We start from the raw sequence: 15,264 nt of genomic DNA, 5'->3' as shown, positions 1-15,264 counted from the left end.
CGGCCAAATCTGGTGGAGAGGTTGTTGCAGCTAATGGAGGCTTTACAGAGGTCGTCGGCCGGGATGATGGAGTTTCATGGGCAGTTGAACAGGCCATAACGAAGAGGTGGGGTAGGGGTCGTCTTCGCTGTTCGAAGCGCCCCCGAACCTAAAATTAGCTCCTGCATTCGTGATCTTGCACTGTTACCAGTACGGGCATCCCCTTCGCCCCAGAATGGCACGTACTTCACAGCCATGTCTAAAAGCACCGAGAGGGGGTCACCTTTGGACAAGTTTCTAGGCTCCATCACTGTCAGACATAATCGAACGCTGTTTCCTTCACTCACAAGGATAATCTAGAAACATACAAGGTCTAATTACTCGATCCTTTCCGCATTCGCCAAGTCATCCACCCCGGTGCCCTCCTCCGTTTTTGCTTCCACAACACCACACACCGGGATTTCCGCAAACCCAGCCGCAATATGGTGCAGTGTCGGCAGGTTGTCCCAGTTGCCTTCTGTGAACTCAAGCCGGCTGCTCTGGCTGCGGCAGGTCCTCTGCACGACCCGCGGGGCAGCAGACTCATTGCCCTCGCGGAACAGGACAGCGTACGCCGCGTCAGCCTCGCCCGGTTTCCCAACCGCCGGCACGTAGCGGTAGGTTATGGTCCCTTCGTCCTTGGGTTTGGGGGGAGCATGGGGGTTCCTCGGGGCTTCGGGCTCGGGCTCAGGTTTGTCGGCAGGCCCCTCTTTCAGATCATCAAGGTGGAGCTGTAGGAACTGTTGCCCTCTCCAGCTGCACCCGATGCTGACTGAGCCCTCAGCGTTGGAGTTGATGTCGATGTCACTGAACAACTTTGGCATTCCCAGCTCATCACGTCCCGTGATGATGGGGTCGGCCAACGACTCCAGCAAGACCACCAAGAATGAGCCATGCACCTTGCTCCCGTCCTTCCGCGTGTACTGCACCCCGTGAATCCAGAGACCGAGATACTTGTACCCACCACCCCCGAGCCACTTCATATCCCGCAGCTCGGTACACCGAAAGCTAGCCTCAGCCACGGTCCCCGGTGAGGAAAAGCTGAACTCCGGGGTCGGGAACCATGTTCTGAGGAATGTTGCCGAAGTCTTGAAGCGGACCGAGTACGTCGTGAAACCAGACTCCTGCGCCGGAATCCGCCGGCCAAGGTGGTCCTGGCGAGGGCTGGGCATGGGGCCAAACGAGAGCGGTATACGCCTGTGGACGGGGCCGTTGCGGGACCAAAGGTGCTCCCTTAAAGCGCGGGTCGAATTGTGCCACTCGTCGTGTCCGAAGTTGTAATGCATGAACTCCATGACTGTAATGTGTGTTAGGGCCAGACCACGTATGGGCAGGAGGGCACCAAAACAGTGGGAGGGGTGCTCACTGTTAAATTTCCCCCGGTTTTCGTCGTTGAGGTCTGTTCCCGCTATCCTGGTCAGGGCCTGGACCTTGTGTGCTCTTTCGTCGCGGACCTTCTCGTACAACGCCAACCGCTCAGGGATGTCATCGACGGTTGTGCCTTGGGGTAGAAGAGCAGCTAAGGACGCTGCATCCTCAATGGCAATTCCTCCTATAGTCACATTGGTCAGATCCCCAAATCACCTTGTGAAGCCTGCGAAGTGAATATGCACTCACCTCCTTGGCCCTGATGCGGTAGGAAGGGGTGGGCTGCATCTCCCAACAGCGCCAACTTCCCCTTGTACCAGGTCGGAATTCTATCCATGTCCAATAAAGTCCACACTTTGAGTGCATTGACATCAGCCATCTCTAAGAGGCCCCGCACAGTCGTCCCGAAACCGCCAAACACCTCGATGAGAAGGTCCTTGCTTGCTCCACGACTCCACCCTGAGAAGAGTTAATATCACGCTCTTACAGGGTATCTGATGATGCCGGCAAACTCACCCTCTCCCTTGGAAGCCGAGAGCTCGCTAGGGTGGATACCGACAAAGTTCATCATGGTATTGTCGGAGCAGGGGTACATGACAAGGCGGCGGTCGTTACCCATCCACATTGTCATGATGCCTTCGCGTTTTCCTAATGCTTCGGTAATCGGGTTGTCGCGGACCTGGTGCATAGGAACAAGAAACCTAAACGCGCTCTTGCCCGAGCCAAAGGGTTTGATCTCTGGCCCGGCAACGATGCTTCGTGTAATAGACTGAACAGTGAGTTGGTACTTGAGTTGAGTAAAAGAGTGACAAAAGTCAGGCTTACGCTAACTCCATCCGCCCCCAACACCAAGTCCCCCGAGAATGACGAGCCGTCTTCAAGCGTGACGGTCCCGGTGTCGGGGTCGACGACCGTTACAACACTCGAGGTCTTGAGTACAGCAGGTGTCCCCTCATTGTCTGTGGATAATGCTTTGCGCTTTAACTCTTCGTGAAGCCGGACACGGTGGGAGAGTACCCATGGCTAGGACAATATGTCAGTTCAACCACCTCAATTGCGTGACCATGAAAGGTGAGTGTGGTGGCACGCACATGTTGCCATATCGCGAGAGGTTTTCTCAAGTCCAGATCGAACTTCACATTGCCTTCGCCGTCGTATTCGGCGACCTGGAGGATACATTAAGCATCAATGTACTAGTTGACCCTGTTTATTCCGACTCACCCCATTGACCGGGTTAGCACCAAAAACTTCAGGAAAAACGCCGAACCTCCTGAGGATGCTGTGGCAGTTTGGGGCCAAGTGGATAGCGGCGCCGGTTTCTTGGGCAAGTTGTGATCTCTCAAAGAGCTACATAGGTAGGCATGCATGGTAAGTAAACGATCCGAGACGCTCCAACCCTAGTTGAACTTACCATGACCTCATGTCCCTGCTGACGCAGGCCGAGGGCGGCAGTCAGTCCTCCGATTCCTGGGTACAGCTTCCGATCAGCCAAGCCCAGACTCAGGGGCATCAACTTCAGGGGTGCCTACCCGCCCCGACAACCAACACCTTCAGTGGGCGGGGTGATTCCTTAGCCTCTTCCATAACGAGTTGCAACCGGATCATCGGAAATAGTGGGACGAAGTCAATGATAGGCCTATTCTCGAGCGTCAAGTACTCCCAAGCTCGGGCGTGACTTTGAGCACCATGCGATAGTTTAAGCCGTCTTCGAAATTGTTACCAAAGTCGTTTCAAAGCGTCGGAACACTCGGGGAGTCGGGGTAAGCGGGACATGCGAGGCCCATCGGGACTCGGCTCCACGTTCTGGGCCATGACTCGCGGGGGAAGTGACACCCTGGCCCTGGAACTTGCATGGGATTACACTCGAGAGAGATTCGCTACCGGCCCATTAGGCATTGGCGACGCTTGGTGCAGCCGGGGCAATTCCCGGTTGCCAAGTCTCTTGCTTGCAGACAGCCAGGCAACCAGGGATAATGCAATGGGTGCTCGAGAATTTGTGGCCTTCACTCTCGGTTGAGTCCCACCGTAGCTAATGAGATCCCGTGCTGCTTGCCGGGTAACGAAGCGAGATGCTGTTGGAAGATGAAGACATGCAGCATTCATCAGGGTGTTGTCTTGGTGTGGCAGCCTTCTCGGTATATCACGTTATTAACCGCGTCTGTCTCTCGTGGGGGGCCGACATTGCTGAAATGCCGCGTCTGTCTCATAACACCTCGTTTTCTTCTCGACGCCCTTCGAGTCAAACATCAGGCTGGTACCGGTCAAGTCTCTTTTTCCCCAAAGAACCCCGAACCCACCCCAGAGCCCCCATCCTTCCCCAGATTTTCCCCAAGACAACCAAGGGCAAGCGCGCCAAGTCTGGGGTCCCCGCGTTTTCCCCAACAACAGAACCACCCAAAGACCAAGCCGCTTCTCCAACAGTGTCGGGTATGTGCGGGGGAGCAAGCCGATGGCCCTTACATCGAGAAGGGATTAGTGATATTGACAATGTGAAGGCTGTTGAACACCTGTGGAAACATCACCACATACAAGATCCACAGTTCCACCAGGCTTGGGGGCGGTGTTGCTGGGAGGCTCGTCATCAATTGAACCCTTTCTTGGGTGTTCGAATTCTTTGTTGTCGACATGAAGGCCTTTCGTGACGCTTTCGCCCTTTCGGCGGCCGAGGTGGATGGGAGGACACCGCCGGGGACGGTCAGGATTCTCGGTCAGTCAAACTACCTTTTGGCACTACCTTTTGGCAGCCTTGTTACTTCGTAAAGTCGATTGTTAGCTAACAAAGCACATGCGGGAAGACCAACAGGAAGACTCAACGAGCAGTATTAGTGGCCACCTCGTCAAGTTCCCCAAGCCATCCAACAGCCCACGAGATCCCCTCAACTTCCCTCTTTGGCAAAGAATTGCAGCATTGCTTGTCGTCTCTATTTATGCCTTTATCGGAAACTACACGGCGTCCTCCATCGCCCCAGTACTGCAGCTCTGGTTCTCTGCGTACCCGCAAGAACCGAAGCCGTTCTCCGAGCTCTCGTACATCATCGCGGTACGAAGCCCCTTTTTACCTATCGAGCCCAACAAAATCCCATCAAACCAAACCAACTCCCTAAAAACCCACCAGCTGATTCATGCTCGTTCCCATAGGTCAACCTCCTATGCCTCGGCACGTCCAACGTCTGGTGGGTGCCCCTATCCAGCTGGATGGGGCGCCGGCCGGTACTCCTGATAGCCACGCTCCTCATGACGCTCTGCTCGGTGTGGTGCGCCGAAGCCAAGTCGTTCGCCTCTCTCCTCGCCGCGAGGGTGTTGCAGGGGGCCGGTGCCGGTGCATCTGAGACGGTCGCTCCGGCGCTCATTGGTGATCTGTTCTTTATCCATCAGCGTGGTAGGGCTATGGTAAGCCCACGCATCCCCGGGATTGTGCAGATGGGGTATGGGAGTATATCTAATAGGGAGGACTAGGCTGTGTACACCATCTTCCTATCCTCCGGCTCGCTCTTCGGCGGTCTTACGGGAGGGTACCTCGGATACGGCCACGGGTGGACGAGCGTGTGGTGGGTGAGCACGGGGTTGTCGGCGTTCGTGTTCCTCAGCGTGGTCTTCTTCGTCCCGGAGACGCTGTTTGACCGAAGCACGGTGGACCACACGAGCACCTCTTCAGTTGAGGGCAAGGAAACAAACACCACGGAAGTCGAGGCGGTTCAGGCCGAGCCACAGTCCACCAACCCCAGCCAAGGGTCCTTTACATTTCTCCAGTCGCTCAGCGTCAACGTCGGCAGACACCCCCACGCCCGCGAAAGCCTGGTGTCGTACTTTCTCCGACCATGGAAGACCCTCGCCCTGCCCGGGACATGGGTCGTCATGCTACACTACGCCGGGCTGGTGGGCGGCATCGTGACCATCTCGCTCATCGCCCCGCAGATTCTCGCCATGCCCCCCTATCTCTGGGGCGCCAATTCCGGCTTGATCAACGTCGGTGGCTTGGTTGGCTGTCTTGTGGGGTACTTGTACACGTTCCTCCTCGCCGACAGCCGGTTGAAGGCCCAGGCTAAGCAGCAACGACGCGGTATAGCGGAGGCCGAGGACCGGCTGCCAACGCTCTTCTTCCCGCTCTTCGTTGCAACGTCGGGTTTCTTTGTCTTTGGGTTTTGTGCTCAGTATCCGGGGCCCAGCCGCTGGGTTGGGCTGCAGTTTGGTTATGGCATGATTTCTTTTGGGCTTACCCAGGTGCCGTCGGTGGGCTTCAACTACGTGAGTCCCCTTGTTGTTGCTCCATTCGTGTGTCTCCACTTCTGTTGCTAACCTCCCACAGCTCATCGACGCATACACACATCTGGCAGCCGATTGTTTCACCATGGTCACAATTCTGCGTTCTATCATTGCCTTTGCATGGACATTCTTCGTTGCCACTTGGGTGCAAGACCGTGGGGCAGCAGAACCGTTTGGCATCTTTGGCATGTTGATGGGCATTTTTGCCTTACTTACTGTGCCTTTGTGGATGTTTGGAAAGCGAATGCGGATTGCAACCAGTACCAAGGTGGCACGTTAGATCTGATAGCACAATGAAGGGAGTGGTCCTGTTATGCTACCAGACTCAGAAAGATGCAAACTCGACGAGGGGCTGCTAGTATTTCCCGGCGAATCTTGGCCTACTTACTGGTTTACCTTAGCCCTGGGATACGCCAACTGCATCTAACCAGCCTGTAGTAATACTCGGTGCAATAGCCTGACCCGATGTGGCCCATTCTTTGCTGGCTCTCTGTAGCCCGCTGTATCTGCGCGTCATGAAGCTGCATCCGCGCCGCCAAATTCTGATTCCGCGCCGCGGTCGTGTCAAGTCCTCTGGCTTGGTTTTGTGTAATCCGTTGCAGCATCTCTGGTACCAGGCCTGTGGGAGCATCCACCGTGGTATCTAACCCTGCTAACGATAGATGGCGAGGCCATAGTGCCGAATCACAATGTTGAACTGATTGCGTGCCTTATCCGGGTCTGAAAGCGCAGGGGGATGGAATGAAAAGAGGATTGTGTGTTTAGCCTGCTGGCGGTTTGGCGAGGACGGAGGACATGATCAACCGACAGGAGGTCATACGCATGCTTACCTAGGTAGGTAACCGAAGGACATTGTCGGCTTGGCTCTCCTTGTTGGGACATATCCCACTTTGCAACGCTTGTTTCCCTAGACACACGTTCCGCGTTAGTATGCCCGATGTTTTGTTTCCCTAGCCCCTAACTCAACATATGTACAAGCGTTCTCATCCAAATGCGGGCTGTGTGTACTATGTACACTGGGTATAGGTAAGGTAAGGTACTTTTAACTTTGTTGAGGCACTGGAAAGGGGGCCGAACGAAGAGACAAACAGGGCCTGCCTGCTCTATGGGTGAACTACCTGCCTATTTATATATTTTGATAACTAGATCTCACCATATAGTATCTAATCTCACCCTCCGATCGGTGCGGCGAATAATACTTGTCGAGCTATTAATGGGTCATCTTAGACATGATGTTTGTGGATGAATTTTGCCAAGAGCTTTGAACAACTTCGAGCAAGAGAGATAAATCCCTTACTGTCTCAACGCGGGTTATCTGTATCACCAATAGTCTAAGAGAATTTGATACTACATGGTGAGGTCGACAGGAACATGTAAATAGACAACCTCCCATGCAGTAGGGCGACTGATATATGCTCATATAGTTTCTCTTTTCTCCTGACTCTCTTTTCAGCCCCTAAAACATCAGAAGTGGTGTTTAACGTTTAACCCGCGCGCGCACCAAGACGAAAAGGCGTTTGCACCACACAGTGGCATGTCCCTGGTTACATCGTCCACACATTCCCGGAGGACCGCCCTGACGGCGGCAAGCATGAGGCAAGCAGCTTTGTCCAACGTCCTGTGTTTGCCTACGTAGGTATGCAGCGTCGCCCGCTTTACAATATAGAGCTTGTATAGATAGAGTTGGAGATCGGCGCTTGAGCTGGGCAGGTCGAACATCACCCCTTCAGCCTCCAGTGTCAAGCGAGCGGGGAGACAGTTGGCTAAGCCTAACCTGTTTTAGCCGACGCTTTCTCCTCTCCAAGTTCCCAACGACCATAAATCCGGGGAGCAGGTCGGCCGGGATGTTACCCACCCCATCGTCGATGCGATTACCAACGCCATCTCTTGTCGGCCGGCTTAGTCGCGCGTATGGGCTAGCCCCAGAGGCCCGATTGGCGCGCTTCTGACCTCTATTTGGCGTTCCTTCGCGCTGGACGCTTGTCATTTAGCCTCTTTCCGTTCTTCACCTCCCGAATTTACCCCTGCTGTTGATCAACACCCGCGAGCCGGTACCTACAGTGCCGTACTCCGGATGTAAGTACGAAAGCCGGTGATGAAAACACCTCGTGCGGGGTGAAGGCGTATAAATGTAGACGCAGGTCAGCATGTTGTTCACTTAGAAACAGCAGTTATCGCTTCAATTCCAGATAACCCACGACTAGGGCGGGGAACCATGCGTCTATCACTTTCAGCCATCCTTTGTTTGGGTGTCAAGGCTAGTCTAGCCTTACCGCCAGGCCCCCCGGGACCGCCAGGGCCACCGGACCCGGATCATCTCCCGCCGTATAGCACTTTCAGCAACCGCATCATCTACACTCCCCCCAAGGGAGGCCGAGCGGTCTATCCGCGTCTCGCGGAGCTTACCGACGGCACTCTTCTGGTAACTGCTAGCGTCAGTGGCATTGCCGGTGCCGGAAACCTCCCATCGTTCCCTATCTTCGAAAGCAAGGATGGTGGTGTGAACTGGAAGTGGATTTCCAACCTCACCGACCAAGTCAACGGCTGGGGCATGGGCGCCCAGCCCGCCATCTACGAGCTGCGGAAGCCACTTGGCGGATTCAAGCCTGGAACGATCCTCGCTTCAGGCAATAGCTGGAGCGGCAACGGAACGCGTATCGACTTGTACGCGAGCACGGATAAGGCGCGGACGTGGGAGTTCGTGAGCCATGTGGCTGAGGGCGGACGCCCGAACACCACCAACGGCGCGACCCCGATCTGGGAGCCGTTCCTGCTGTATGTCTATTTCCCATCACGGCAACTGCACAGTCTTTGCTAATAACCCCTAGTGCTTATGAAGACGAGCTCATCGTCTACTACTCGGACCAGCGCGACCCCAAACACGGCCAGAAGCTCGCGCACCAGCGTTCGCATGACCTCAAGACCTGGGGCCCTGTCGTCAACGACGTCACATACGACGAATACCTCGCACGCCCTGGCATGACTGTGGTTGCGCACATCCCGCCCCTGAAGAAATGGATCCTGGTGTACGAGCGTCCAGTCGGCAACTCCAGCTCGCATGGGGTGAATTACCCCGTGCACTACCGGCTGGCCGACGACCCGAGGGAGTTTGACGCGGCCGAGCCCATTCCCATCGTCATCGAGCTCGGTAATGGAACAACGGTGGCGCCAAATGCGTCTCCCTATGTCGTCTGGTCCCCAGAAGGCGGGCCCAATGGGACGATTGTCGTGTCCGATGCCGACCGCAGCGCCGTTTATGTCAATGATGCTGGCGCTGACCCGGAGAAGTGGCTAATCAAGGAGTGCGGCCAAGCAGAGGCATACAGCCGTGCGCTGCATGTTTTCGAGAAGAAACCTCAGCGGCTGATGGTTCTCGGCGGAGATACGTTCGACGGGAACGGTATTGGGGCGTTGACGATTAGTGTAATGGACATTAAGAAGCTGATGGACGGAGGTTTCTCGGCACCGAAGCCGGAGCCGGAGCCGCCTGCTTGCGAGGCAACCTGAGATCGTCATCAGGGGTTGGTTGGTGACTACTAGCTCTGAGAATAATACTACTACGATTATGCGATGATTCCTGCTACCTCCTCATTATCATCCTCCCTCGTCCTAACGTGGCCAAATAGTTTCCGTCCTCAGGCAATTAGTACCTGTTTCTCCTTTTGCAGTTTCTCGGCAATCTCTAGCGGTATGTTGAGTGTTTGGGCCACAATATCAGCCGGTGTTAGTGCAAGCCACTGCGTCAGGGAAATGTCCGCAACGCGGTCCGACTTGTACATCTCAATCCAGACAAGGTCCTCGGTCTCGGACGTGTTTTCAATGTAGTGACTGTAACATATACACCATTAGCTTGCTTTGCCGTGTTGGGTATCGACCACCGGGAGGGACTCACCCGGAGTTATCAGGGAAGGCTGCAGTGTCACCTGCACTGAAGTCAAAGGTGCGCGATGCAGCATTGCCGATGAAGACAGTGGCACGGGCCGTTCCCTTGTGGAAGTACAGCCATTCCTCGGCGTTGGGGTGCCAGTGCAACTCCCGGAGACCGCCCGGCTTGAGTGTTACAAAGGTGGCCGCTAGCGTCTTGCTGGCGGGGAAGTTGGTCGAGTCGATCTTGTAGAATTGACCTCCCTTGCCGGGGACGGGCTCGGGTTCATGCTGCAGGGTCCGGTACACGAACGACGCATCTCCGGTGAGCACGTCACCTGGATCACCGGTCACGTTTTTAGTGCTGACGGTACCGTTGAAAATGTTGGGGTTGGGGGTGGGGACGTGGTCGAAGATGGAAGGGTCAAGGCCGAAGTTTTTGGCGACGATATCACGAGGCGTGTGTGCCACCCAGTCATCAATGTTGAAGGTAGTACTGTTGCAGGTTAGTCCCTGTACTAACTTCATGTTGAGATGCCCAGGAGCGACCAGTCAACTCACCCGACTTTGTCAAAGTCGGCATCGTCAAAGACCAGCAGGAATTCGTTCTCCTCGCCCAACCCCTGAACGGTATGTGCGACGCCCTTGGGGAAGTACCAAATGTCACCAAAGTTGAGGGTTTCAACCTGGTATTTGCCAAACTCGTCGACAGCCGAGATTAGAACGGAGCCCGCATACACAAATCCCCATTCGGCTACACGATGCCAGTGCAGTTCGCGGATGGCGCCCTTGGAGAGATGCTGCTGCGCCGCCGAGATGTCGTGGCTCTGGGGAAGGTCTTGAATGACTTGCTCACGCAGCCACCCGCCTTTGAAGAGCCTCGTCTTCGAGTCAGAGAAGCGCCACTTGAGGTTCGGCACGATCCCATTATCCGTGGACTGCCGTCCAAGGTTGTCGGGATTGGAAATGTCGACCTGCCGGTTCGTTCCCCCTATGTAAACACTTGTCAGCCCATGGCCATCCCGATATGGCAGAAGCAGATGCGTAGACAAACCTAGAAGAGGAGCCCCCTTTCCATTGCCGGCGATGGGTTGCCCCTTCTCAAACTGAGGACCGCCCTTGCCGCCTGGGAGGGTAGCTCCGAGGACAGCGTTCACCGCAGCTAGAGCTGAAAGGTGAAGTGCGAGCTTCATGGTGAGGAAGTTCGACAAATTAATGAGTGTCTAGCACAGTGACCAGAAAAGAATGACAAAGAGGGGATCGTGTGGAAGACGCGATCGAGATCGAGCAAGAGCAGGAGCAGGTCAATGTCCTCGGCTAAAGACGTCCAAGTATTTATAGGTGTCCCAATGCCCCCCAATCAGTCAATCAGTCATTCTCGGGAGGCAATTGATCGACCGTGTGATTGAGGTACGTAATGGGAGAGAAAATACCGATCCGCTGAAATTTGACATTGAGAGGAAGCTCACGAACCAATGAAGACTGTCATCAACTTTCGCGACTTGCTATGTTCGATGGGCAATCCCGCGTCGATAGTGTGAAATGGCACTTGGTGTGGTCCAAGAGTGGTAATGTTCCTGGAAGATCAAAATGGCAAGAATCTAGGGCGCGATGTCGTGATCGTGGGGTTGCGAGCTGAATGTCTGTAAGCTCATGAACGACGTGAATCTTTGACGAGTCGGGGATAGCGCGGTTTGCAAGGCGGAAGCACGACATCCCCTAGCTTCCTCGCAAGATCCAGCTGATTGCCGAAAAAGCATTTAGTTACACCTAGAGAAAATGTAGCGTGGGGAGAAAGACTTTAACATCTTGTACTTACAGCCTGTTGGTGGCTAGACGGTTGACAGCGGTGTTGGATAAGAAGACAAAAGGTCCTGCGCGCAGCGCTACTTAAACACCCCCTGGTAAGGTTCTTCTATGCTCTTCGTTTGAATCGATCTTCCGGTGTCTATACTTTGGCAGTAACTGCGTGTGTTTAAGTATGCCACCAGCTGCAACCGCCGTCTCGGCCGCAGTCAAAGAGGACAACGCAATGCTCCAGTCTCCGAGGGCACCCAGGGCAGCCCAAGCCGCTATGGTGTCATGTTCGTGGAGGGGCTCAGACTGTTCCTGATGGCCTGCACAGGTTAGAAGCATCAAATGAGGCCAAGAACACAAGAAGTGTGATTTCCAACCTCGAACTCTGTGGTGTTGATGTCGCCCCTTTTTTTTCGCTTCCCGCATTGATCGTCCCATGCCGCCTGCGCTTGGGCTGCCTAGAAATTTGGCTTTTAATGAGCACGGAGGTAAGAAGGAAATGAGAGTGAGGTTTGCAGATTAGAACTTAGGCTCGTAGCTCTTGTCAAGTTGTGAGGCTCATCTGGAGCTCATCGTTGACGTGCTCAGTACTCCGTTGCCGGGTGTCGTACAACGCCAGACTAGACTTTAGGAATCGGTCCAACTGAGATAGGACAAACGACTCGTCCATCGTGAAGCCGGCATTGGTGGCTTACGAAGAACTGTGCTTCCGAACAGAGACCCGATGACATCGGTGGGGGCCAAAATTCGACTTGTATAGTATTTAACTTTGGCCCGACTTCACTTGGTGACTTTTAATTCTACCACCTACAAATCATCCTTGAACATCGAGAACGCCATCAAATACCACAATCTCGGAAACTTACCAGCAGCTATGAGACTGATTGTCGCTGGATCGACTGGCTTCGTCGGCACCGAAGTCATCCGTCAAGCCCTCTCAATCCCAGTAATCACATCCATTGTTGCTGGGGGCCGATGCCTGTATCTGGTACTATACCCCCCGTTTGTGACATGTATGCATGTAGTCTGGTGCCTGGAAGATTGGATGTGCTCACCTTGCGTGGCGGTTAACTAATAGGACCATTGCCATCACACCATCCCAGCTCAAGACAACACCCTGGGAGCACACAGTCAAAGTCTGCCGCGGCTTCGCCAGGCGGGGCGTCGAGACTATGGCGCAGCTTCCCCGCAAGAAAGGAAAGAACCCGTTCCGCTTCGTCTACGTGAGCGGCAACAATGCCGAGCGGGATCAAACCAAGAGGCCTATTATCCTAGGTGATTACTGCCTGCTGCGTGTACGGCTCTCCCACTTCATGTCCCCTAAGCTGTCGAGGTCCTGACTCTTTCCTACTTTGCCACCACAGGGCCAAGCTGAGACGCTTATCCTTGAATACGCGAAGCAATCCAACGGTGCAGTGGAGGCGTGTATAGCCAAGCCCGGCCTCATCGGCAGCCCTGACAAGAAGACGCCAATGTTACAAAAGGCCTTCTTTGCGATTATTGGCCGGCCGAAAATTCAAGTCAGCGAGATCTCGGCGGCTATGCTGTATCAGGTTGTGAATGGGTTTGAGACAGACACCCTCGTAATCGCGGACATGGTGCGGGACGGACAGAAGTTTCTAGCGGAACATGGGTTGTAAGTCTAGATCACGCTGTTGCAGCTTTGCAAGCCCCTCTACCACCTTGAAAAGGAGGATTATTTTTACTGTTCGTTGTCACTGCTCTACCTTTCTATGCCGAAGGGCCAATCACCACTGAATACAAATGAGATCTTGGGGAAACCCATAACCATTCAGCCGCAGTTGAGAATAGGCTACCGCCATTGAGACCCCTTGAAGCCAACGTCCTTCTATTATTAAATCTAACTTAAGAAAAAGGGAAAGTAGGACATTAGTCGCAATGCCATCCATCGAGCCTCTCTTGGAGCCATCCGCTGGTTGTCTTCAAGGCGGTCTTCCTCTCGGACATGGCGGGGGCATAGCCCTGACCCATCATGAGTTTGTCGTCCATGTTACACAAATCTTCAACGTAGCTCCATTGGACGCACGCAGCCCAAGCCTTGCAAGCCGCTTCGCACGCATCTACCGATACCCAGGCTCCTTTCCAGAGCGCCGTGTCGTGCTTCTCTTCAGGGGTTGGAGGGTCCGCCTTGTTTGCCGACGTCACTTGGAACAAGCCGGACTGGTTGTCCCACCACTCGGCCCGTTTCTGAAGCTCTGGAGAAATCATGCCTAGAAAGAAGTCGCGATGGAGCAGCGGCTTCTGTAATTGGGTCAGATATCTCGCAAGAAGTGAAAGAATAATTGGACGTAAAAGGGGAAAAAGGAAGGGGCCCAGGGGGTCAGCTGTGGGATCAGTTCAATGCTTACCGTAAAGTCCCAAGAACTCTCGAAGGCAAAGTATCTTGCAACATCCCGATTATGGACTTTGTGCCAGGACATGAGGGGGCTGCACCAATTCCACCGACTGAAGCCAAACCGCCAATGTACAACGGGGTTGAAGCCCCATGTGAACTTCTCGTCGCCGTGGTTTTCTCCGAACCGCACCCCGTGTTTGTTGAGAGCATGCCCGAGCACCTGGTCGCCACAACAATGGGCAGCCGCGTATGCTTCATAATCCGCAGACAGGTTCGAGTTTTGCCCAAATGTCTTCTCCCATGCCCCCCTGGAGAGCGCAAACCCGGCGCCGCCATGAGCGAAGACGACGTCGGACTTGGCAGCGTAGCTCCCGAGGTAATGTGGCTCGCGCCAGTCAAAGTTTGACAGGTAAGCCAGGACGTTGGGCAGAAAAAGATAAGCGTCGTCCTCCATGTAAATATACCACTTGGCCTGGGCCCAGTTGTTTCCGGCATGTTGCATCAGGGGCATGAACTTGTACTTGTCGATAATCCATCCTCCTGGCGGGCCGTAATTATCGCCATCAACTCCAGCGGCCTCCACGTACACGTTGTGGCCCGCGTACTCGGGGTGCTGCCGATATACATCAAAGTCGGCGAGGGCCTGGGTCGTCTTGGTGATGTTTGCCAAGGCATCAATGATTTTGACGTCGCCAATGGTTTCTGGATAGTCGGAGTAAACAACTGTGTTTTCGAGAGGAATCCGTTGAGGAGACATGGTCGTCGTTAAATGAACCAGGAGGCGTTTCCACATCGATGTGCTCCCCGTCTTGACAATCAAGAGCACGTCTGTCGCTGACAAGTTCCCACTCGGACCTGGTTCGGTGCTCTCCAAATTGCTCGGAGAGACTGTCGGGGGAGCCGTGCCAGGTGTTGGCGAGGTTGAGCCTGCGGTTATGGTGGTTGCCTCCCAGGGCGGCGCGGATTCGGGTGTCCGGATCTGGTCATCTTTGGATCCCCATCCTGAGATTGCGCTGCCAAAGTTGTTCACGCTCGGGTCCACGAGGCAATATGCGGCCCAGAAACATACTGTAATAAGAGCCGCCGGCACAAACCGGTTATTCTTGTAAGTGACAATCATCGCTTCGGACCCAGTATGAAAGAAAGTTGCCCGCCCTCGGGCTCAGTGAGATGAACGAAGAGACGATGAAGTCGGTGTTGCCCTGTGGTCCTTCTGCCTTTTCCGACCCCTTGAAGATCCTGGATGCAGGGGCCCGTATTGCCTGTCGAGTGTTACGCTCCGCCCGCTGCTGAGACTCGTTTTTCGTTGACTCACGCAAAAGACAGCAATGCCATTTTATTTTGCACACGATCCATGCGCTTCAAAGTCCCCACGCTTGCCCAATCACTGGCAGCAAGTGTGCTTGGGCAGAAACCCCTAGGATGAATACGACAATGCACACCCGTCGGACAATCCGTCCTCGGACAGACCCGATGGCCAAGCATTTTCTGGACAAAAAAAGTCTGGCTCTAGGCGTAGATCTCTCCTTCGTGTTCGGCGTTTTTTGGCCAGGGGATGCCAGGGGCTGCCAGGCAATTCTCGTAATCCCTGTCTCCGA

At 54.5% G+C, this 15,264-nt stretch overlaps 5 protein-coding genes across 5 annotated transcripts; 2 read left to right on the top strand and 3 right to left on the bottom strand.

Moving 5' to 3' along the window:
- Positions 1-356: 356 nt before the first annotated feature.
- Positions 357-2,896, bottom strand: CHGG_00055 (uncharacterized protein; the record flags this gene model as incomplete). The annotated part of the gene is made up of 8 exons (XM_001219275.1): positions 357-1,315; positions 1,385-1,570; positions 1,636-1,845; positions 1,903-2,173; positions 2,236-2,409; positions 2,478-2,552; positions 2,608-2,733; positions 2,798-2,896. The coding sequence occupies 8 exons, from the start codon at positions 2,894-2,896 to the stop codon at positions 357-359; spliced, it is 2,100 nt and encodes a 699-aa protein (XP_001219276.1).
- A 1,115-nt stretch (positions 2,897-4,011) lies between these two features.
- On the top strand, positions 4,012-5,929 carry CHGG_00054 (uncharacterized protein; the record flags this gene model as incomplete). Its single annotated transcript, XM_001219274.1, has 5 exons — positions 4,012-4,093; positions 4,182-4,426; positions 4,525-4,776; positions 4,843-5,631; positions 5,693-5,929. 5 exons carry the CDS (start codon positions 4,012-4,014, stop codon positions 5,927-5,929), a joined length of 1,605 nt encoding a protein of 534 aa, XP_001219275.1.
- Positions 5,930-7,864: 1,935 nt separating this feature from the next.
- On the top strand, positions 7,865-9,156 carry CHGG_00053 (uncharacterized protein; the record flags this gene model as incomplete). The annotated part of the gene is made up of 2 exons (XM_001219273.1): positions 7,865-8,424; positions 8,478-9,156. The coding sequence occupies 2 exons, from the start codon at positions 7,865-7,867 to the stop codon at positions 9,154-9,156; spliced, it is 1,239 nt and encodes a 412-aa protein (XP_001219274.1).
- Positions 9,157-9,537: 381 nt separating this feature from the next.
- On the bottom strand, positions 9,538-10,706 carry CHGG_00052 (uncharacterized protein; the record flags this gene model as incomplete). The annotated part of the gene is made up of 3 exons (XM_001219272.1): positions 9,538-10,009; positions 10,075-10,504; positions 10,568-10,706. The coding sequence occupies 3 exons, from the start codon at positions 10,704-10,706 to the stop codon at positions 9,538-9,540; spliced, it is 1,041 nt and encodes a 346-aa protein (XP_001219273.1).
- Positions 10,707-13,200: 2,494 nt separating this feature from the next.
- On the bottom strand, positions 13,201-14,786 carry CHGG_00051 (uncharacterized protein; the record flags this gene model as incomplete). The annotated part of the gene is made up of 2 exons (XM_001219271.1): positions 13,201-13,572; positions 13,680-14,786. 2 exons carry the CDS (start codon positions 14,784-14,786, stop codon positions 13,201-13,203), a joined length of 1,479 nt encoding a protein of 492 aa, XP_001219272.1.
- Between the last annotated feature and the right edge of the window lie 478 nt (positions 14,787-15,264).

This window comes from Chaetomium globosum, genomic scaffold, assembly GCF_000143365.1.
Source record: "Chaetomium globosum CBS 148.51 scaffold_1 genomic scaffold, whole genome shotgun sequence".
In the NCBI taxonomy this organism is placed as follows: domain Eukaryota; kingdom Fungi; phylum Ascomycota; class Sordariomycetes; order Sordariales; family Chaetomiaceae; genus Chaetomium; species Chaetomium globosum.
This window is presented reverse-complemented; position numbering and strand designations above follow the sequence as displayed.